At 43.3% G+C, this 24,666-nt stretch overlaps 1 protein-coding gene across 2 annotated transcripts; it reads right to left on the reverse strand.

Moving 5' to 3' along the window:
* Positions 1-305: 305 nt before the first annotated feature.
* LOC129638723 (melanoma-associated antigen B5-like) lies at positions 306-19,935 on the reverse strand. 2 transcript variants are annotated; one of them, XM_055563358.1, is made up of 3 exons: positions 19,827-19,935; positions 7,374-7,491; positions 306-1,594 (listed from the first exon to the last, which is right to left on the reverse strand). In XM_055563358.1, the coding sequence occupies exons 2-3, from the start codon at positions 7,472-7,474 to the stop codon at positions 538-540; spliced, it is 1,158 nt and encodes a 385-aa protein (XP_055419333.1). In that variant the 5' UTR covers positions 7,475-7,491; positions 19,827-19,935; the 3' UTR covers positions 306-537. The 2 variants fall into 2 exon arrangements, with proteins under 2 accessions (XP_055419333.1, XP_055419332.1); XM_055563357.1 differs by lacking the exon at positions 19,827-19,935 and adding an exon at positions 8,208-8,590.
* Between the last annotated feature and the right edge of the window lie 4,731 nt (positions 19,936-24,666).

The following is a 24,666-nucleotide window of genomic DNA, read 5'->3' on the forward strand; positions in this document are numbered from 1 at the left end:
AGCCTCTAGAACTCTGAGAAAATAATTTTCCGTTATTTCAGCCACCCATTCTGTGGGGTTTTGTTGTGGAAAGCCTAACAAATCGGTACGTTACCCCAGGTAGAGATTTCTTCCTGGATAGTCTTTTTACTTTCCTGTCATTCCTAAAGGCTATCTCAGGATCTTGCTTATGTGATTGCAGCTCCTTGTTTCTAAAGTTGATGGGCATAGGGGAGGTCTTGATCTTAGCCTCACCAGAACTAGCACAGAGCCTTTCAAAGAGCAGATGCTCAAAAAATGAATGAAGACAGTAAGAGGTCTAACTTGTTAAGATTTAATACCTCCTGCATCTTTCAAGAAGCATATCGAGGTATAAATTATTTAATTTTACAAAACAGAAGACAGAAAAGATGGAGAACAATCAAGGTTGATCATGTTTTGAACTTCTTTTCATTTTATTTTTTCATTCCATTGTCCCAGCAGTATTATTGTGGGATTGCTTCCCATTTCGGCAAAAGTCCCTATTTTGATGTCAAATTTTCTTATCTGGATGATTTTTTAAAAGTTTTGGTCTTCAGTAGAGGTGGGAGAAGCTGCTGGACGTGGACATGGAACATGCCTGGTGGTGCCGGGCCTGGCTGGAACTGTGGCTCGAGCTCTCTCCTCCTCATCTCGCAAAGCTTCTTCATATTGTGATGAGAAGGCACTGGGGACCGTATCATTGACTTTTGCCAAAAACTCCAAGACTTTCATTTTGCTGGTTTCCGCATGGGCTCGTGGGCCCCACAGGAACTCGTAACGTGGAGGATCGCTGTTGGCAACTTGGCGGTACTCCAGGTACTTCATCGTCACAAAATCTTTGGTGATGAGCTTCCTGGGCTCTCCGTAGATGACGTGTTTTCTCCCAGCATATACTCGCATCATATTCAAGAATTTCCAGATATCTTCCTCAGCGGCACAGTTGCCCTTCATGAAGGTCACACCCAGAACTGTCATCAAGAGACCGGTCTTAGGTAAGCCCCTACCATCCCACACTCTCCCATTGTTGGGCAGGTTCAGTTTGCTGACAAGGTCATAGGAGTGGATGGTTGAATCAACTTCCTTCAAGTCAACTGCAAAGACAGCCTCGATGTGTTCAGAGGCCCTCTTGAGAATCTCGGCAAATCGGTTATGGTATCTTGGGTGGATAATCTTCAGCATGGTTTCCTTCATGATGGGCTGCTTCATTTTATATTTATGCAGAAGGAACTGTTCCAACAAACTTGTCGTGCTGTTCAGAGTATCACTGTAGGCGTTCTCGGTAGAAGATGAGACATTGGAGGAATCTGACTCTTCCTCATATTGACTGGTATCTTCTTCATCAGATTTTGTGTCAGAAGTAGTTGAAAAAGTGCTGGTAGTAGATGGGGCTTCCAAAGACCCCTGGAAAGTGCTATTTGACCCAGTAGCTGATGAGCTCTGTGAATTATCTTCTACAAGAGAAGAGGTAGAAGGAAGCTCTTCCATTACTGCAGCGGGCTGAACTTCCTTTTGACTCTGGGGCTCATATCGGGCCTGGTGGTGTTTCTCACGGATGCAGAGCTTATGATTCTGACCCCGAGGCATGATGACTGCGCTGGGGGACAATGATTAGAAGTGTGAGTAGGAGGGCAGGTGATAAGGGCACACAGGAAGACGAAGGTTGAGTGTGCAGCCGCAGCAGGGAAATACCACGTTGGTTATCAGGAAGGCTACATTTGTGGTTTTCTTGAGGGCACTGTTCTGAAAACCCCCAGGGTTCCTATTCTCCTAATCAGCTGTCCTTTGGGAAACATGTTGAAGGAAATTAGAGTGATCTTTAGGCTTCATCCTGCTACCCCTGCCTCAGGCACGCTGGGGTGACAGAAGAGGCTGGTAGTCTCCTACACAGAGGCATCTGTTATTTCGCATTCAAGACCACCACCCAACTAGTGGCCAGTCATAGGACCCATTCCCTCTGCTGTTCTCTAGTTGGGATCACAAAGCTCCCTGGGATTTCTGAGAAATGAAGAGGTCCTCAGCTTATCACCCCAGTCAGTAGTTATCACCCAGTACTGAGTGCTCAGGGGGAAGTTTTCTGTCCTGGCCTCTGGAGTCCTCAACATGAATTAAGAGTGCTTCCTTTGGTTCCCCATAGGGCCTGGTGTCCCCACCCCTTTCTTGGAATAGTATCTGCACCTTCATACTAAGGGTTTCATTTCCTACACACCTGATATAAATAAATGTTGGTGGAACTTCAGCTTGATAGCTCTGCCCTGGTTCTTCAAGGGCTACAAGGAACAGGGCTGGATTCATTATCACTTCTTTTTATTGGTAGATGATCCCTCAGTCCTTGCTTTGACCTCTGTTGTGGCCTGAAAGTCTACCCTCCCTTCCCCTTAGGTCCACCCCGTCTACTACTATACTTTCTTATAGTAGGGCAAGCATCTCCGTGAGACCCCTAGGAAAAAGTAAGATTCTCCTCATCCATCCATACCTGTCCTTGGTCTTCTGAGGTGCAGAGGATGAGATGAATCATATGGTTATGGGGTGTGTGGTACCCTTCATCTTCAGGGTATTCAGTTGGTTTCTGGAAAACCTGGAAATAATCTCACTGCTGGCCCTAGGCTATACCCCTTGGACCATGTCCCAACCCCACTTGTGACTTCATAGAAGGAAATGGGCATGTCATGTCAACAATGAGCAGGTATCCCAGGGATGCCAGGAAGGGCAGGGTTCTGTGCGGTTTCCTCAGAGTTCTGAGGTCAGGGGTTTCATAAGTCCAAAGCTTGACTCCTGGCAGGGTGTGGGGCTCCTTTCTCTGTTTATGTAAGGGAGCTCTCTCAGCCTAAGGTCCTCACTCCCTGTGGTTCCAGAGAGGGAAAGTCTGGGAATGCCACACGAGGCTACTCCTACCTGTGCCTTCAGGGACGACATCAGGATTCAGGCTTCTTGGGGCCCTCTGTGTTCAGTGTATGGGTATGCCCTCACTCAGGTGCCTCACCTTGACTCCTGGGGGACTCTGGATTTCCTCTTTCTTTCAACCTAAGGTGACCCATGTAGACCAAAGACCATGTCCTTGCAAGCCCTGAAAAGAAGTGAGGGAATGCACAGCCTGGCAGCCCTGTCTTGGCCTTCTGAGAGCAGACACAGGCCAGTCTCTCTGTGACTTCAGTTCCTCATTCATCTGTCTTTACCTTGACTCCTGTCTCTTCTATGAAAGACTTCTTGGGAAATGCCACGTCTTTGAAAAGTCTTAGTCTGCCTGCAACAAATCTCACAGAGAATGGGTAGAGTCCCAGGAGTGATGGGGAAGCTGCAGTCCCGTAGGGGCCCCAGCATAGGTGGTGTGCTATCAGAGAAAACACGCTGATCTCTTCCTTCTCTTCACTGACCAGACACAGCCTCTTGTAGAACCTTCACTCTAACAGATTTACTCTCTGAGAGGAAGGGGCTGAATTAAATGATTTTCTGCATCCCTGATCTATTGCGGTTTACTGACCTTTCCTTTGTAGATAAATTGTCACTGAATGCTGTCTCCTTCCTTATACATACTTCACTTTTATTTTCATTTTTTGTTACTTATTTCTGGGGCCTTTTATTCCAAAACCGTGTTTGGGGTATGAAATTCTGCTATTTAACATGTGAAATACCTTTTGGACTAATGTTCAGAAAGAGGAAGTGACCCAAGATTGGCCTCATCCTGGACGAGTGGCACAGTATGGGCTCTGGAGGAATTCAGTGCCGGGGTTCAGTCCAGCTCCTATCATTTATGAGCTTTGAATTTGAGCTTCTTTATTCCAGCTTCTTTATCTGAAAATTGTGTTTGAAAGAGTCTATAGTGTAGGACCACAGACATGTGTGTTGTATGTAAATCACCTGGCACAGTATGAGACAAGCTTTGGTACTTTGAATGAATGGCAGTTATTACAAAGGTGATTTTGACCCCGAATGATAACAAACTTCCATCACATAATTTTATTTCCAGGCTAGAGAAGATGCAACTCCAAGCAATAAACAAATCCACATCAGCACTAATGCTCCCAAGCAAGTAAAACTAAGCAGTATTTCCCTATTTGAGCACCTGTTTTAATATGTGTTTGGGGTTATCTTCTCCACATGGATGTAAGGACAAGTTCATTTGTCTCAAGGACCAGCAACTTCCCTCTCAGGTGCTTGTTTTTGTCCAAACCACCCCTAATTTAATCCCACTGACAGTAAAAATTGAGCCCTCCCTTAAAGTTTGCCAAATTACACTAAACATAACCTAATTAAACTGCCCGTTTAACAGAGCAAGCTCTGGTGCTCCCATCCCAGAAAAAGAGAGACAGTCCAGTGACGTCTTGGCATTTCGCTTCAGTGGGTATCACCCTTATTTCTCAGAAACTCTCTGGACAGCTTTTGATGAAAATGTGTATTTTGAGTGTTCACTTGCCCTGGCTCAAGTGCACAGGGCCCCTTCCATTCCCTATGGTTTGCGGATATCCCCAAATAATGGTGAACATGTGGTTTAGATATATTCCAGGTTTACAGACTCACCTCTGAGAACCATCATATGAGTGTCTGGCATCACTCCCACAGCTTCACCTAGCCCATCATGCATCTGGACTGAAAATGACCTCCCACCGAGGAACTAGACTTTTCCCAAGACCCAATGCCGCCTGAATCAGGTAACTTCGACTTGCTTGCTCTCATCTGGAACCTCCTCTTCCACACCTCCCCCATTTAAATTTATGATTTGTTTATTCCTTAGAGTTAGCTCACCACCTTCCTTATATGGTACCTGCTGCTAGACTCAAAATTCCATGGGCAGTGGCTTGGGCTTCATTATCTTACCAACCCAGTACTATAAGACAGCCTTCTAAACAGAAGATGGTCAATTAATTTGGGAGAAAAGGAAATAATGAGCAAAGACTCTCTTTTATTATGATTTAAGTGTCATACAGTTTGAATAAACTAAGCAAATCTAGGTCCATGTTTTTAACTTTTATAAGGAAAGAGGACAGTTAAGAAGACAAACAAAGAATAAACCCGTGCTTACTCTGAAAGCTTTGTGATCCCAAATACATATCTCTAGGATTCTTACGCATTTCCAAGTAAAATTCTATTCCAATGTTATGTTACCTTGTTCTGGACCATAAGGAATATATTGAAGTCTTTTCAACTTGTTTACAAATAATGAACTCCTAGTCTTAAACCTAAGAGCAGTAAACATGACATCCATGACATTAATAAACCTAGATTCTGAAGCAAAATAAACTTTATGAAGGTTTATTTAAACATTTAAAAGTACAAAACACCTCTACCTCCCTAACTAAATCATCTATTTTTGAGAGATATTATTCATATGAATAAAAGGAAAACATGCATATTTTGCTAAAACTGTACCTAAACTCCCATACTACTTAAAACTGTGGTGAACATATGGGTTTTGTTCCCCCTACCCCTACTACCCCGTGCTATTTAAGAGGTGGACTGTTCTCTTCCAACACAAAGGGAACAAAGTGTGCTGACCCCTCCCTAGATGTGGGAGGAGCTGTAGGACTTGGCCCTGGAAGGGGCACTGGCCTCAGCCATAGCTGGAGAAATGGGAATGCCTCTCAGCCCTGCTCTCTCCACTTGATCTCTCAGAGCCTCGTCATAGAGGTCTGGGAAGGAACTCGGGACCGTATCCTGGATCTTGGCCAGAACTTCCAACACCTTCATCTTAGTGGTCTCAGCATAAGCTCCCGGGCCCCACAGGAACTCGTAGCCCGGAGGATCACTATTGGGCACCTGGCAGTAGTTGAGGTACCCCTTCTGCACCAGATCTTTAGTGATGAGCTTTCTGGGCTCCCCAAAGATGGAGTCCTCCAACACACTGTCGTGCCCGCACCCAGAGCACATAGCACACACACACACGTGTGGTTTTTTCACTGGAAAACTCTGATTATTCTGCTACCAATGTCCTATCCTCCGGGAAGAGTTCTGGATCCCCGAGGCACATTCACTGGATTTCTATCACTTTGTACAGCTTATTTTAGAGGTATTATCTTGCTGTAATGGCATTACTTCTATTCACATTTTCTCTCTCATTAGGCCCTGCCTTTTCTGAGGCAGGGAACATACGGTGGCACTTGGTACACAGACCCTCCATTTTGCTGAAGGAATTAATATTCTTCCAGCTATGGATATTGCATGGCAAACCTAATAAACATTCAAAGCTTGCATTTTATGAAAGAATTATTTCATTAGCAACCACCCCCAAATCCTGTCATATTGTCCCAAATCATAGAAACATGGTTTTTAAAGAATGTACTGGTACATACATTGTGGGTCAAGTGGAATGAAGCCATGATGCAACTTAGGAGACAAGAGGCTTCCTTCCTTTGCTACCATGGAAAGTCACATCACCGAGGGGCTGACAGCTATGCTGACCAAACCATTAAGACTCAGACTTTGCCTTAACTTTCAGATGTCAAATCAAGTAAATTTGGAGCCATCATTATTTTGAAACAGTGGTTAAACAAGAAATTTGGTGCTGGCTTATTGTTCTTTTTGCATTCTTGATATAATTAACGAGTAAGTGTTGGATTGACCAAAATTATTTTTCAGGGATCACTTTCATGTACATCAAGTTTCTCCTCCAATACAAATGGCACTTGACAAATCAAAGAGGTGGGTGAACACTTGGATTCATTTGGTCAAGAATTAGCCTTGACATAAATCTGATTTTACTGAAGAGCACTAAACCCTGTGAATTTAATTAAATAATTGCCTCCTCTCAAAGAGCAGAACCAAAATTTTAATTTATACAGACTTCTATTAAAGTGGTTAACTGATTTAGGATCTATTTGAGTGAGATTTCTAAATGTGGTTTATCAAGTTATGTATCAATACATTTACGGTAAATAAACACCAACCACCTCAACTGAAAAGTATTTCTATTGTAGTCCAGAAGTTAGAATATCAAATCATAGTGCTATTTGCTTGCTTCCATCAAAAAAGATTAACAACTCTTTCAACATTCTGTCTGGTTTGACATCCCATATTAATGCTATGTGTTAACTTGGTCATAATATTATCTATCTTTAGTGCAATATAGTTAAATACACTAAGAGTATATACAACTTGGTAGTTGAAGTAAAAAGTGCAGGGTAAATATACAAAAATAAAATTACTTGTATCTTTTTCCATTATGGCATCAGGCAACCCAACAAATTATAGAAAAGTGTTTCCTCTAGCACAGCAAAGTGCATCTAGAACATTCGTGCTATAAATGTTGTCATGGAAATGGACATAAATCTGTCATTTCAGGAACTTTCGATGTCTAGTCAACAAGTAGGTTGTGACGGATGAAAAAGGAGGAATGGAGTAAAGGGAGAAGTCAGGGGAGGAGGTAGCTCCAGATACTCTACCTAGACAAGCTCTTCCATTGGGGGCCAAGCGGAGGCCCGGAGATGGACACAGACAGTGTGCCCCTCTTCCGTGTCTTTACAGCTGTCTGGCAGTTGGTCATGGCACACGTCCTAGAGTCTGTGAAAATAGGCACGGGTTAGCTTTTTCCCCAGGAGATGATAAAAAAAGCTCACTAAGGAACGATCCCTGAGACATGAAATGTAACACGTGGGATGGTATCAGAGGATAAGCTTCATCATCTGAGTCCCAGATGGAGATCCAAATGGAATCTGTGCAGGGGTGGTGTCTTGTTGGCCCCATGGTTGATTCTGTTGGCCAATGCATTGCACCTGCCTGTCTTTAGGCAGAGCATGCACCCCTCAGTCACCAAAGACGGCATCTCTCTCTCTTCCTATACAAGATCCTTTACGTCACCTGGCTGGTCTCTACTACTGGCTGAAATGCAACCTCTGATGGAGATGATTCATTTGAATAAATAGGGTAAAAAAGTGCCAATTCTACCCATCTCTCCATTCATATCTAGCCTCCTTGAGAGTCACTCAAATCATTAAACCTTGTCTTTTAGGTGCATGTATTAAAACACGCAGCAGATAAGGTGATCAGCTACCCAAAAGCCATTCCCATTACTGAGGCTGAAAAGCCAGTTACATATCTTTTTCCTAGCTTCCCATGCAGCAACAAGGGAGTGGCCATATGATTCGGTTATAGCCAAAGAGATATTAAAATATGTCTGCTGGAGTTTCTGGAAAAGATGCTGCTGCATGACAAAACGGATGGACACAAAAGAGGCGTTTGTTTCCCGGCATCGCTCCTTTTCCCTTGGTCTTGCCTACCTTTGATGTGTGTGTGATATCTGGAGCTAGGGCAGCCATATTGTGACCACAAGGCCACAAGCATGAGGATGAAATCAATACCCTGAAGATGGCAGAGGCGGAGTCCTTGCTGACCTGTTCTGGAACTGCTTGCCTCCAGCTTTTAAAAGTAAAGATAATTTAGTTTGATTTTTCTGTCACGCATTGCTAAATAGACCGTGTCTCACAAAAACACATATCCCGAGTAGTGTTCCAGTATATATGGATCAAAAGTGCCTATAACAGGGGAGCACAGTGAATGTCCTCTCTTTATACACCCGCATCTATAACATGCCAGTCAACCAGCTGGACGAAAAAGACTGCAAAGGGCTGGGTAAATAAAATCAGCATCCGTGAGAGACATTCAGGGCCACCTGGCCACTGGAAGCTATAAACAGGGAGGCAGAGGCAAACCTCACATGTATAGTAATAGACAAAGAGGGTACCAGGACAGACACCCAGACCACGGCAATGTAGCAAACACTGACCAATGGTTATATTTCTAGTTTATTCCTTTTCTCTTTAGTTGTCTCCTTTCAAAATTAATCTTCAAAATTTACCTTATTTCATTCTTCCATTTGGAGAAAGATATCTTTTTTGGCACTAAAAAGGCTTTTGTGGAATGTTTCAGAAACATCCATTAGCATGTATCTTTTTAAAAATGTTACGTGATGACTAGAAAACCCTGGACAGTTGTTCCCAAGGGGCTGGGGGGTGACCAGGGTAGTTCTGGCAAAGTTCTATTTGGTAGTGGTTACATGGATACTGACTTTATAAGGATTCATTAAGCTACGTATTTGTTTCTTGGGGGTTTCTGTTTAACGTATAATAAATATTTTTTTTAAATACTCAAAAAAAAAAAAAAAAAGACTCTCTGAATGCCTGCTTTGTCTCTTAAACATGCTTGCTAATGGAGACTCTAGTGGTCTTGGGGCATTTTGCCAAGTGGAGCCAGCAGCTCATGGGTGAGGCAGGGGTGGGGGAAGTGCAGGAGCCTGGATTTTACAACCAATGGAGGGAGAGCCCAGGATAGGCTGGGGAGTCAGAGGACCCTGCAACCATGGGAAGCTGGCAGAAGGCCAAGCTGCAGGCTTGTTGGGGGTGGCAGGGCAGATGGATTTGCTTTTCAGCTGCAACATAAAACCTGAAAAGCCTTCCTTCTCAATAAATGAATGGATATAGACATTTAGGCCCCACAGGACATGGATTCTCTTTATCAGAGAAGGGCTTTTCTTTCCAGGAATGTGAACTGGAATGGACTTCCAAGAAGAGACACTAATCTTTGAGCATGGGGCAAGGGGCGTGAGAAAGATAGCTGGTGGGAAGAACTGATGTCCTGAGATGGAACTGAGATTTATCACCTTGCTGAAACAATATGCTTATATTTTCAGTATGCTTATTTTTTCATGAAGAATTCTAATTCATCTGTGCATATATAGAGAGACTAAATGTATCTTTCCCCTCAGTTAGTCTTTTTATTTAAAAGCAATGAGGCCATAACAGTCAAATCCAGAGAGATAGAATGCAGGGCTGGGGTGGAGGAGAAGATGAGTGGGGAGTGACTGCTAATGGGGACAGGGTTTCCTTTTGGGGTGATGGAGGTATTCTGGAGAGGGGTGATGGTTTGCACAACACTGTGAATGTATAAATGAAATTAAAAGATGCTTACTCCTTGGAAGGAAAGCTATGACCAACCTAGATAGCATATTCAAAAGCAGAGACATTACTTTGCCAACAAAGTTTCGTCTAGTCAAGGCTATGGTTTTTCTTGTGGTCATGTATGGATGTGAGAGTTGGACTGTGAAGAAGGTTGAGCACCGAAGAATCGATGCTTTTGAACTGTGGTGTTGGAGAAGACTCTTGAGAGTCCCCTGGACTGCAAGGAGATCCAACCAGTCCATTCTGAAGGAGATCAGCCCTGGGATTTCTTTGGAAGGAATGATGCTAAACCTGAAACTCCAGTACTTTGGCCACCTCATGCAAAGAGTTGACTCTTTGGAAAAGACTCTGATGCTAGGAGCGATTTGGGGCAAGAGGAGAAGGGGACAACGGAGGATGAGATGGCTGGATGGCATCACTGACTCGATGGACGTGAGTCTGGGTGAACTCTGGGAGTTGGTGATGGACAGGGAGGCCTGGCGTGCTGCGATTCATGGGGTCGCAAAGAGTCAGACATGACTGAGCGACTGATGTGATCTGATCTGTGAATATATAAAATGCCTGAAGTACACTTAAAATCGTCAAAATGGTGAATTGCACAATATATGCATTTTACTACAATTTAATATAAGTCCTAGAGGGAGGGAACATATATATATATATATATAGCTAATTCGTGTTGATGTTTGGCAGAAATCAATACAATTCTGTAATGCTATTATTCTTCAATTAAAAAATAAATAAATTGAAAAAAAAAAGTGTGCAAAGATGTTTTAGTCTAGGGTGATGTGAGAGTCTTTGGGGTGGATGTTTCCCTTCCAATAACTTAATTTAACTTTGCCCCAAGCATTAAATGGCAAAGGTCAAGCCTCTGGATTGGCTGAGAGCAGGCCAGCTGCTGAAACTTACTGGAACATGTTGCGTTCGGCAGGAGTATGTGGCTGCTGAGGCAAAAGCACTTGTAGCTACCCTGTGTATTCACACATCTGTGTTGGCACGGCCGAGGTTTGAATCCACACTCATTCACATCTGCAGGGGGCAGTCTGGAAATGGAGAAAGGTGAACTGAAGGAGGAAACACCCAGATGTGGAACGGGGTTGGCCTCCCTGGACGCCAGCTGTGGAGGTAGGTACAAAGGGTGGTGACTCACCTCTTCTCTGACCATCATTAAAGCATTGGTGAGAATATGGACCAAACTGAAACATCTTACACTGCTGATGGGAATGCAAATATAGGCACAACCACTCTGGAAAACTGTGTGGCAGCTAGATACAGACACTCGTGAGCCAGCCATTCCACTCCTGGGCAAATGTCCAACAGAAACATGGGTACACGCCCACCAGACTCCCTGGTGGCTCAGTCAGTAAAGAATCCGCCTGCAATGCAGGAGACCCTGGTTCAATCCCTGGGTCAGGAAGATCTCTTGGAAAAGGAATGGCAGCCCACTCCAGTATTCTTGCCTGGAGAATCCCATGGACAGAAGAGGCTGCAGGGCTATAGCAAAGAGTTGGACACGACTGAGCAACTAAACCACCAAAAACTCACATGCTAAAATGATCACAGTAGCACTATTCTGAATTGCCTCAAACCAGGAAGAATCCAAATCTTTCCTCTGAAAAGGATGGATAAATGACTTGTACACTCACGCAATAGAACACTGTACAGCAGTGAGGCTGAGCAAACCACAAGTACAAACAACTGTGGATGAAACTCACAAACATGATCCTGACTGGGAGAAGCTGGACACAAATGCGCACACTGAAAACCAGGCATGAGTGAAAGAAATGAAACAATCCAGGCACAGTGACTCTGTGGTGTGAGAGACAAGGTACAGTCCCTTGTTGGGGGCTGGGGTCAAGTGATGGAGGGGAGCATGAGGGGTTTTCAGGGAGGCTAAGTTTCCATTTCTTGATCTGAATGCCAGCTACATGGGTGTTCTTGAGCATTCACACAGTTGTACATTGTTGACAGGTGTACAATTTTGTGTTTCCTACTTGAATAAAAAGTTAAAACATAATCTAGATACTGCTGCCTTTAAAGCTCTTCCAGGTAGTCTGTGACAGATGCTAACAGCACAGTCTCCTTTCAATTATTATTTTGAGCGGCCTCATGATGGACAAATGGCCTTGTCTCACACCTTTCCTGAGCGAGCCCTGCTAGGCAGCTATTACTGGTGGTCAGGTCACAGAACAATATTTCATCCCATATCAAGGTGCTCAGAGGATGCTGATACCCAAAAGTTTACAAAAATATGTATATAGATGCCACATTTTAAAAATAAGCATAGGAAAAATTGCCTAGGGAAATTCCCTGGCATTCCAGTGGTTAAAACTCAGCATTTTCACAGCTGGAGTCCGCATTCTATCCCTGGTTGGGCAACTAAGATCCTGCAAGCAATGTGGCACAAGCAGGAAAAAAAAAAAAAACCTTGGGACACCAGGCTCTACCTGTTTATAATGGTTACCTCCTGGGAAGATTGAGAGGGGCTTTCTTCTCTAAGCTTTTCAGGGTTTAAAACATGAAACATTAATAATGAAGTAGCATTTATTAAAATAAAAAATGATACATAAGGAAAAAAACTTGTAAAGCCATCATGGGTTTCGTCTTTGGGCACGTGGTGATGTGGGTGCCACGTGTCATAACTCTCCCAAGGCAGATATAGAAAGGAGAAAAGAACCAAATTCCATGTAAGACCAAAATTCAGCACAGTAACAGGTAAAGGCCATTCTGGAAAATAAGTAAGTGGCTGCTTTCACCTCTGAAAAGAACCTTACATGGAGATTTTTCCAGCACATTAGCTGGACACTTGAACCCCCTTGTCCACTGCCAGTCCCCTGTACACTACCATCTCCTGTATGGATCCTAACTGCTTCAAATGCATGAATCAAATAATGCTGGTTGGACATAACAGGAAAGCCAGGGATATTCCATCACTTGGTGCTAAGTCAGAGGCGTCTCTTGGAAGTAGCATTTTGGGGAAAGACATCAGTTGGGTTGAAGCCTGTGGCCATCAGTGGATATACATGGACTTTCATCAGGCGGCCCTGGGGCAGGGAGGCTGTGGGGAGAAGCCAGACAGCCCCATATCTGAGCCACTGGACACTCCCTCAAAGTGAATACTTTGCCGGGACTTGAAAAGCAGCATGAAAAAACACCTTCTCCATTCCAACTCTCTTGAGAAGGTATCTTGATACAGAATCCAAGACATATGGAAAACCAGGTCTTCTGGTGGGAAAAGCTCTGCTAAGGGACATGGTTGAATTATTAATTCTGAGAGCATGGCTCCTGCTGCACTTCCCTCAAGCCTTCTGGACATGGTTCTAAGGAGCCCCTTGGCGGTACTGGCCCCCGACCTGGGGTGGGGACAGGAGAGCTAGAGGCTCCTCCCTGAGCCTGCAGGTCTGCCAGCACAGAGAAAGGCTATGTGAGCCTCTGGCCTTGGCAGTGAGCTGGAGGCGGTGGGGACAGAGTGGGGCAGACCCCTGGCTTTCTCTGGAATTCCATTCTCCCTTCTAGAACCCTGGCAAGGCTCTTTCCTAAGGGCAGCTGAACTGAATTTTCTGCTTGTTGCTTAACTGTGTTATAGAACAGGGGACCCTTTCTTAATCTCGCAGGTTTCTTGGTGCCTGGGCTCTTCCACACTGTGGACATCTGGGGCCACATCACCCTTAGCTGGGGGCTGCCTTGTGACTATAGATGTTCAGCTGGGCTCTACCCACCAGATGCCAGTAGTAACCCCTCCGAATGTCTCCAGGCACCGCCAGATGACCTCAGGGGTAACACTTCCAGATTTATCAAATAAAAATACACGATGCTCGGGTAAATGTGAATTTCGGAAAAATGACTAATATTTGTTCAGTGTCCCATATGTCCCATATGTCCCATACAATATTTGCAACCTACATACACTATAAAATTATTTGTGTTTTTTTTTTTATGTGAAATTGCATTTTAAAATAAGATTTAAATCTAACTAGGGATATGTATTGTATCTGGCAAGTCTTCCTAGGGAACAAAACTGGCCACCTTAAGATCCACTGTTCTTAATATTATAACCAGTTTAATATCTTCAGATAAACAGCCTATGACAAAAGTCATAAATTGCCTTTTAAAATATATAAATTACAATAAAAATATGAATGTCATTCAACCCAACAATTCCATTTTTAGATATTTACCCTATGTGAAGTGAGTGAAAGTCACACAGTCATATCTGACTCTTTGCGACCCCATGGACTGTAGCCTACCAGGCCCCTCCCTCCATGGGATTCTCCAGGCAAGAGTACTGGAGTGGGTTTCCATTTCCTTCTCCAGGGGATCTTCCAGACACAGGGATCGAACCCTGGTCTCCTGCATTCCAGGCAGATGCTTTAACCTCTGAGCCACCAGGGAAACCCATTTACCCTATAAAAATACTCAAAGGTGCAAGGATATGCATAGGATAATGACTGATATAGTGCTATTTGTAGTGGCAAAACATTGGGGACAACTTCTGTAATAGTGGTTAAAGTATTTTTACGTAAATGACACAAGCATTTGCTCTAGAGACTAGGATACAGCCTTAAAAATTATGAGACAGCTCTCTGGGTGCTGACATGCAAAAATGCCCATGAGAAATAGCCATATTTGTAAGTATAACAGAAAAGAAACTGCAGAGATAGAGGTCAAACTCTTAGCTATGGGTGGAGGATGGACCGTGGGTGTTCACATTCACTTTTTAATTTCTATCCTTTTGTTGGATTTTCTTAAATAAAATATATGCATTGCTTCCTCAGCTTAAAAAAACAATAAACGATATTGTTCAGAGGGAAAATAATGTTTTTCATCTGGCATCCTAACAAAAGCATCAGAATGACTTTGACGTTTTTCTAGAAGAGATTGATTGAAAAATCTTATTCTGAAACCACTTTCATTTGAAGATCGGAGTTACAAACTACAGAATCCTGAGTGCTATACTGTGTCCCAAACACCACTGCACTGCCTGAGTTGATTCTGAAAGCCCTGGGGTAGGTCTCTCTATTACCACCATGGTCTCTAGTACTGATCTTGACTGCAGGTTTTCCTGGTGTATCCTGGAAAGCATCTACATTTGTTTGGTCCCACACACTCACCAAACTTGCATCCAGGTTCACACAGAGCTGTCGAAAGAAAAGGTATTTTGACAATTAAAGAATAGGAGCCAATAGGTATATGAGAAGATGTTCAACATGGCTAATGATCAGAAAAAGGCAAATCGAAACTACAATTAGGTATCATCTCACACCAGGCGGAATGGCCATCATCAAAAAGTCTACAAATAATAAATGCTGGAAAGAGTATATAGGAAAGGGAACCCTCCTACACTGTGGGTGGGAATGTAAATTGGTGCAGCCACTAGAGAGAACAGTATGGAAGTTCTTCAAAAAAGCTAAAATAGAGTTGCAATCCCACTATTGGGCATTTATCTGAACAAAAGTTTAATTTGGAAAGATACATACATGCACTATCAACAATGGCCAAGACATGGAAATAACCAAAATATCCACTGAAAGGTAAAAGGTGAAAAAGACATGATACATATATACAATGGACTATTACTCAGCCATGAAAAAGAACACAATAATACCATTTGTAGCAACATGGATGGACCTAGAGAGATTATCATGCTAATTAAAGTAAGTCAGGAAGAGAAAGACAAACACCTTATGATACCACTTACATGTGGAATCTGAGATATGAGACATATAAACTTATCTGCAAAACAGAAATGGACTCACACACATAGACAACAGACTTGTGGTAGCCAGTGGTAAGGGAGGATGAGAGAGGGCAGGACTGGGCGTTTGGGAGTAGCAGCTGAAAGCTAGTATATATAGGATGAATAAACAATAAGGTCCTACAGTACAGCACAGGGAACTATATTCAATATCCTGTGATAAACCATAATAGAAAAGAATATTAAAAAGGAATACAAATATATATATATAACTGAATCACTTTGTTGTGGAGCAGAAATCAACACAACATTGTAAGTCAACTATATTTCTATAAACAAATTAAAAAGAACAGTCAGCCCAGTGAAATGCACACGTGTTGAACTTAGCCGCCTTCTGTGTGGCAGAGAAATCCCTGGTGACATACAATACAGAGGGTGATCTGCTTCCTCTCCAGTTTATTTTCACCTTGAAAATACTGAGTAGTGCTTCACTTCTAAACTACATCACTGGCCCCCATCTCCTCACCCCCTTCACCCCACAAGTACAAGTTGACCATAACTTTGCCTAGCACTGCCACACCTCCAGTGGCATTCAAAAAAAAAAAAAAAAGCCTCCTACATCACAATTAGCCAGTTTTCTATGTAAACACAAAAGATTTAACAAAAGGAATATGATTTGTGAGCTGGAAGAAACTCCATAGTTATACTGGGCCAAGGTCCTTCTCCCACTTTCTACTGTTTTTTTATTTTTTTTTTCTCTTCTGTATTATTTCCCCGTTTCTCTTTTGAATGATCAAAATTTTTACATTCTGTGTGTTATCAGCCAAAATGAACAAAGCACAGGTTGGAGGCAGGGAGACGCTGCCTCCGGTCCCGAGGATGGGAACCACAAGCGTGATGGTGATGGCAATAGTGGTGGTCATGGAGGCATGCCACTCCAATGGTTAATGTCCTAACAATCCTTCAAGAACTACCTTGTAGGGCCCCTCCTTCCAGAAGCTTGTACAGATTTCTCCAGCCACACGTGAACTTCTGCTCATCTCTGAGAACTCCACAGAACTCTGGCAGGCTTCTCCCACGAAACTGATATCTGCATCATATCAAGAACTGGGCAGATATTTCGCTTCTATGTTTGACTTCTATCTACTATCTGATGCTAAGTGCTTTCAGAACAGGGATATAAACGCTCATCTTTGTTTCTCCATCTGCATGTAATAGTGTGAACATGTTAGACCCTGAAATAGTTTTGAATGACAAACAGTAAGTGTAGAACTTTGGACAGGGAAACATTTCAAGGCTTGAAGTAGATCGTAAGTGAGAGAAGGTAGGGGAAAACACGCTTCCCACCAAAGTTCTTCTACTTTTGGAGGCAAATGAGATAGAATTGGATTTCCAGGGTCTGTTTTGTTATGGTTATGTTCTTGGAGGTGCAGCTTTAACTCTAAATGTTAGAAAAATAAACCTTTTTTTAAGCCCCCCAAACCTCTGATTGCTCCCTGGAAAGTTATTTTCAATGTAGTCCAGACAGGAAAGCCCAGGAAAAATGCCAAAGAGAAGAGAGGAGAAGCGGTGAATGTTAATACCCTTGCTGTTTGGAGGTCAGCACTCCAGAAAGACGTTTTTGATTTACGGTAATATTGGATCTGTGATGGGAACAGCCAATCTATGGCATAGGGAAATTCCGTTTGTGTCTAAAATGGCCTGAGATTTAAGTGTGCTTTAGATAAAGGAAGCTCTCTTGTTTAATTTCCCTGCAAACTCCTCCATCTTTCTGGAGTGTTTATCCACTCTTTCTGGCTCTTTCTCCCATATCTCACTAAGTGAACCATATCTGAAGGCTAACGATATTGAGTGAGGCAGACCCTGCCCTGGGAACAGATTTAAGCAGGGCAGAGACTGAGATCTAGAAAGCTCTGGCATAGAGACAGGGCCTCTGAAGGACTGAGGGCTGATCAGTCAATGGAGGTGAAGGCTGGGGCAGACTGCACCCTCACAGGCTGGAGCCTGGCTCTGCCTGTTCAGGCAAGTTGGCATGCATTCCTGTCTCATCACCATGCACCCCACGGCTTAGAAACCAGAGGACTGGTGATCAGGGACTAAGCAGCCTGTTACCTGGTGCTTCGAGGAGCGTATGACTTTACCATCAAGAAGGACCATGCCCATTGGATGTAATATGATACAGATCATAGATACAAAAATCATTGCCATTTACTGTGTCAACATTTGATAGGGGCAGAGGGTGGGCTGACCATCTCTTCAGCTTGCCAAACACGCAGTGGGAGCAGTGTGTTGGAATGCCCTTTAGCATCTGGCTTTCAATTGTTTTCAGGCCTCTGGTATGAATATTGGCCACAAAAGTGGTGAGAATGTGATTGGCTGTGTGCACTATGGTCAGACTGCTCCAATCTAGTTAGAGAATAGCCCTTCCAGAAAAGCAAAGCTCACCCTCATTTATACACCAGAGACATGCAAGTTTTATGGCCGGAGGTCCTGAGGTTCGTGTGACTGTAAGAGAGATTCCAAATCAGATATCCCATGTGGTTTTTGACCCTTTCCACCTGACTGACTTCAAATAAAAATGTATCATGTTGTGTTTAGAAGGAGAAAAATGCAACATTGAACCCCCTCATCACCTGCTGCTTTGACAGACAGAAGTCTGCAAGGGAGGAAATGGAACCTGAGCAAGCTTATCTACCTTGCCCAAGGTCACCCACGGCAGTCTGGTTCTCAAGACAATGCCCTTGATCATGACCCACCTGACCAGTGTGAGTACTACCCTTTTCAACTGACAAAGTCCCAGGGGAATGTTCTAACTTTCTTTTGCTAGGCAGGCAGTGCTGACCTTCAAACATATCTTCTACTATTTTCACACTCTTGTCATCTCCTCATAAGGAAACTGCAACAGTGTAGGGTTTTACATAATATCAAACATGTGGGGGGATTCCCTAGTGGCTCAGATGGTAAAGCATCTGCCCGCAATGCAGGAGACCCCGGTTCAATCCCTGGGTCGGGAAGATCCCCTGGAGAAGGAGATGGCAACCCACCCCAGCACTCTTGCCTAGAAAATTCCATGGATGGCGGAGCCTGGTGGGCTACAGTCCATGGGGTCGCAAAGAGTCAGAAACGACTGAGCGACTTCACTAAACATGTGAGAGCAAGATCAACGTCCTCCAATGTTTCATGGATTTCAGACATGATCAAGTTCTGCCCGTAGCTACAGTCTGCCCACAGTATTTTTTAAACCAGCTAAATCAAAGAAGAGGAAGTTGGGGCAGGGAAAAAGCAGAAAAAGAATGTAGACTTATTATTCTTAAAAATTGGTAACACTCTTGGGCTTTACAGTTTATAATCCAATATGATCCGTACCAGTGCCTAAAGTACTGCATGCACATGTCTGTTCATCCCACTTAACAGATTAAGGATTCAGGTTCTATACCACTTACTAGTTACACAAGGCCCTGAGACCAGATTCCTGCCCTGAAAGTATGTACCCCTGGTTAGTCAGCTATGAAGAATACAGATTTGATTCTTTTACACTGCGACTGTCAATTGTTATAGAAATTTACATGAAAAACAATGCAACACAAAACTCTGTGCTCATCCCTAGCCTCCCCAACTCTTTTGAAACTGTCAGAGGCCTCTCTCGGAGTTCCTAACACTGGTCTGAGAAATGATGTCAAAAGCAACTTATGGAAACTTAGTTTGAAATGTACACAGCACAGCCATGCATATCTTGCATATATATGCATGCATCCCTTGAAACCATCTAGAAATAGGGACGATGAACTTGGAAAATGTGAGTAACCAAACTACAAAGTAAATGGCTAACCTTCTTGTTTGTGACCAAAGCCTACTGGTTGGGTGATTCATAATTAAAACGTGGAATTCATTAGAAGTCGGTTGGAAAAATTATAATTAGAATGAGGTATTTCTTGATCTGTTTTTGCCTAACTCAGTTTCTCTAGATTAAAACAAAAACAGCCATATTGACTAAGAGAACAGCAGAAAGAATTGATGAAACAGGGTTCCTAAAACAAACACATCATATCAAGGGTGATGGTGTCAGCCATATTTTGAATGGGAAGAGATCTCACAAGAACTTAGACCTTGCGAGTCAGTTAGGACTGTGTCCCTGCCCTGGGAAAGCCACTGGCAACCTGGTGACAGCTTATGGTATCACAGAGAAAAACTGCAGGACCAAGGCCAACCACCTGAGCACTGGGTGGTCTGAGTTTTTACAAAAGTACCTTCACAGACTCCCTTGCTGCTCCTTCTCCAGCCATAGCAGCAGGCCAGTATGGTTCCATAGCGACAGACACCAGGCTGGAGCAACGATGCCGACAACTCGTGATCCCTTGGACTGTGGATAAAGAGCCACATGTTAGAACTGAGAAAACAGGAAGCACCACAGAGACTCTATGGACATGAGAGTTACCTGATCAATTGCCACAAATCTGCTGGAAGTGCTAGACCGGACTTTGAAAACCTGAATTTCAAATTGCCAGCCTCTGCTATCATGCCTTGCAAGCCTTCACCATTAATTGTGCTAAGTCACTTCAGGCATGTTCCACTCTTTGTGACCCCCTGGACTGTAGCCCACCAGGCTCCTCTGTCCATGGGATTCTCCAGGGAAGAATACTGGAGTGGGTTGCCATGCCCTTCTCCAGGTCCCCAATATTTAGCATCAGCCATTTCCTTCTTCCCCAGGGTTAAAGAATTGGATTACATGGGACTTCCCTGGGGGTTCAGTAGATAAGAATCCACCTGCCAGTGCAGGCGACAGAGGTTTAATCCCTGGTCTGAGAGGGTTCTACATGCCGTGGGGCAATTAAGCCCATGCGCCACAGCTAGTGAGCCCCTGCTCTGCAACAAGAGAAGCCAGTGCAATGAGAAGCCCGTGCACCGCCACTGGAGAGTAGCCCCCCACTCTGCAACTAGGGAAAAGCCCACACAGCAACGAAGACCCAGTGCAGCCATTAAATACAGAAATAAACAGAACTGGGTTTCATATAATCTACGAAACTAGGACACATGAAAGTGGCCCAAATCGTCTGCTTCTGAAACCTGGAGGGGGCCAGTTTTCAGATCTGCTCTGTCCAGACACACTGGCTCCCCAGGTCTGTGTTCAGCTCGGTGCCCTATGTGCTCACGTGACTCCCTGGGCCCCGTGGCTTTGTTCCAGACAAGAGTGCTGCCCCTCTGCCCCACTGGCCACCTGGGGGCCACCGAACACACTGGAATCTTGATACACTAGAGATGGTCAAAGCTGGAAAGACGCTGTAGAGAGCCTTCATGCAAGCCATCTCCTGTTACAGATGAGGCAACTCCAGCCCGAAGGAGCAGTCACAACCTAGCAGAGCCTTGTCAGCGGTTCCAGCCCAGGGCGCCCTCCTCACTCCTGGAAACACAATTCACTCAACTCTTCATCTGTAGAGCAGAGGTTGGCAGATGTTTTCCATAAAGGGGCAGATGGTAAATAGTTTAGGTTCTGTGGGCCACGGGGTCTTTGTCCCAGTGCAAAAGCAGCTGCAAGCAACAGTAGATAGATGGGCATGGCTGTATTCAGTACATATTTATGGACACCAAAACATTTGAATTTCATAAGCTTTCCACATGTCATGCAATAATATTCTTTTTTTGGTTTAGTTTTAACCATTTATAAAGTAAAAGCCATTCTTAGCTCAAGAGCCACATAGAAACAGAGGGCCACCTAGCCTTGGCCTGAGGGCTGCAGTTTGCTGACCTTGACCTCGAGGCCGGAAAGAGTGGGCCCCAACCCCAAGTGCCAAGGCAGTAGCTTGCCACTCATTCCACGATTGGAGAGGGTTACCAGCAGATTCTGGAAGAAAAGGCTTCAGCTGTATGTTTGGTGGATGGCTGGGGTTGTTTCCTCTTGCATAGTAAATACATGATAAAATGCATGCATATTAACCCCCTGGGCACGTCAACAGACAAGGAATGTACATTTGACCATGCGCTTGCTGCAGCTGTCACCACTAATTCCAGGACACACCTAACAGCCCTTAGTCCCAATTCTCCCCTCCCTCCATTCCCTGCCAACCACAGATTTACATTCTCACTCTAGATTTGCCTATTGCGGACATTTCACAGAAGTGTAATCATATCTCCTATGGTCTTTTTGTGTCTGACCTTTTTCATTTAGCAGGTTTTCAAGGTTCATTCATCTGGCACATAAGAGCAGTTCGTTTTTTACTGATGAATACTATTCTGTTGTATGAATAGACCACATTTATCCGTTTGTCAGTTGATGGACATTTGGGATGTCTCTACCTTTTGGCTATTAAGAATAATGCTGCTACGAACACTGTGTATTAGCTTTTCTATGAACATATGTTTTCGTTTTTCTTGGGTATATACTTAGGAGTGAAAGTGCTGGACCATAGGCAGTCTATGTTTAACTTTTTGAAGAACTGACGCACTGTTTTCTTCCTTTTCTCCTTTGCCTTTTGCTTCTCTTCTTTTCTCAGCTATGTCTAAGTCCTCCTCAGTCAATCATTTTACCTTTTTGCATTTCAGGAAATGAATGGAAGCCTGGCTGCAGTCCATGCAGTAACAAAGAGTCGGATATGACTGGGTGACTGAACAACAACAAAACCCTGTTTTCCAAGATAGCTGTATCATTTCGCAGCTCCACCAACAGTGCATGAGGACTGCAACTCGTCCACGTTCTCACCAGCCCTTGTTAGTGTCCATTTTTTAATTACAGCTGTTCTAGTGGTTGAGAAGTAGTACTGTGCTTTGATTTGAATTTCCCAGATGGCTAATGATGTCGAGCAATTTTTATGTGTTTATTGGCTCTTTGTGTATCTTCTTTGGAGAAAGGTCTATTCAGGTCCTTCCCCCATTTTCCAATTGGGTTATTTGTCTTGATATGTTTAAGAATGAAATACAAAGATCAAAACTAATTGGTAAAAACAGCTGTCCCCATGCCCTGATGAATAAGGTAATGTAATTTTACCTCACCCTGAGAAAAAAATCTTCCATCTAGATCCTCAAAGAGTCAGTTTTTTAACCATGTTTGTACTGAACTTTGACAAAGTGCCCACATCTGTTTTCTCCTCCTTTAACAACATGGAGCTGAGTCTGGGGAGCAGAGTGGAGGGAGAAACTGACTCTGCCCAGAAAAGAAGAAGATGTCCCATTTCAGGTGGATTTACAAAGAACACATGACAAAAGAAACCTATCGAGGGGGATATTATGCCTGTGGGAATTTAATTCCATATTTTTATAAGGAACGTGTAATTCCTTTAGTGAAGATTTAGTGAGATTTAGTGAGATTTCAATCTATCAACAAATCATGGAGCTGACCTGTAAATTTATTTTTTTAATATTTTTATTTTGTATAGGAGTATAGCTGATTTACAATGTTGTATAGTTTCAGGTGTACAGCAAAGTGATTCAGTTATACATATACATACATCAATTCTTTTAAAATTCTTTTCCCATTTAGGTTATTACAGACCATTGAGTAGAATTCCTTCTGCTATAGAGTAGGTGCTTGCTTATTATCTATTTTAAATATAGCAGTGTGCACAGGTCAATCCCAAACTCCTAAAATATCCCTCTCTCCTACCTTTCCCCTTTTCCCACTTTCCCCCTTCTTGACCTCAGATTTGCAAGCAATAAGTGCCCCAGCTCCATTAGGAAGGGCCTTACCTATTCCCTGATGCCCCAAAACCCAGCTTCATCCTCAAAAGGAGCCATCAGGAACATGAGGAGTCAGTGGCCTGTAACTTGGAGCAGAGAAAGTGTGTGGATCAGGGGAGTGAGAAGGGAAGCAGACAGAACAGTGGGAGGGAGAAGGAGCAGGAGATAAACGAGGGCCAGAAAGGAAGGGCCTGTGTCCACATGAAACATTTGGCCCATCCTAAAGGCGCCAGAGAGTTATACAGAGGTTTCTAGCAGTTGGAAATAGCAAGGATTTTGCAAGATACAAAGCATCTTCCATAGAAGTGAGGTGAACTCAACAGGCACCAACAAGATTATTGAAACATTACAGCAAAAGCAAAGGCAAGAACTAAAAAGCTCTGCACAGCAAAGGAAACCAACAGAATGAAAAGGCAACCTACCAAATGGAAGAAAATATTTGCAAATCATGTATCTGATAAGGGGCTAATACCCAAATATAAAATGTAATATAAATATTTATAATATAAAAGGAACTCAAACAACTCATTTCCAAAAAAAAAAAAAAAGACACCACTCTGATTTTAAAATGGGTAGAAAATGTGAAGTAACATTTTTTCGAAGGAAGACATTCAGATGGCCAACACACATACGAAAAGATGCTCAACGTCAACTAGTCATCAGGAAAATGCAAATCAAAACCACAATGAGGCATCACCTTACACCTGCCAAAATGGCTATCATCAAAAGACAACAAATAACTAGTGTCAGTGAGGATATGTAGAAAAGGAACCGTCCTACACTGTTGTTGGGAATAAATATTGGTACAGGAACTCTGGAAAACAGCATGGAGGGTACTCAAAACTTTAAAACAAAACAAAACAACCATACAACCTAGCAGTTACATTTCTGGGTACTTATCCAAAGAAAAAATATATGCTCCCCTATGTTCACTGCAGCATTATTTACAATAGCCAATATATGGAAAAACCTAAGTGTCTATCAGTGAGTGAATGGATGGAAAAAAAAGTGGTATGTATATACAATGGAATATTATTCAGCCATGATAAAGAATGAAATCTTGCCATTTCAGCAACATGGATGGACCTTGAGGGCATTATGCTACCTGAAAGACAGATTCTGTATGACCTCACTTATATATACTTAAGTGTGGAAACTAAAAAACAGACCAAAAAACCACCCCAAGCTCAAAGATACAGAGAAGAGACCTGCGATTGCTGTCAGGGGCCACAAAGCAGGTAAAGGGGATCAAAAGGCACAAACTTCCACTTATACAACAAATGAGCCCTGGGGATGTAACATATAGCATGGCCACTATAGTTAATTGTGCTCGTTCATGCTCAATTGCTAAGTCGTATCTGACCCTTTGTGCCCCAACGGACTGTAGCCTGCCAGGCTCCTCTGTTCATGGGATTACCA

Source organism: Bubalus kerabau, chromosome X, assembly GCF_029407905.1.
Source record: "Bubalus kerabau isolate K-KA32 ecotype Philippines breed swamp buffalo chromosome X, PCC_UOA_SB_1v2, whole genome shotgun sequence".
NCBI classification, from domain to species: Eukaryota; Metazoa; Chordata; class Mammalia; order Artiodactyla; family Bovidae; genus Bubalus; species Bubalus kerabau.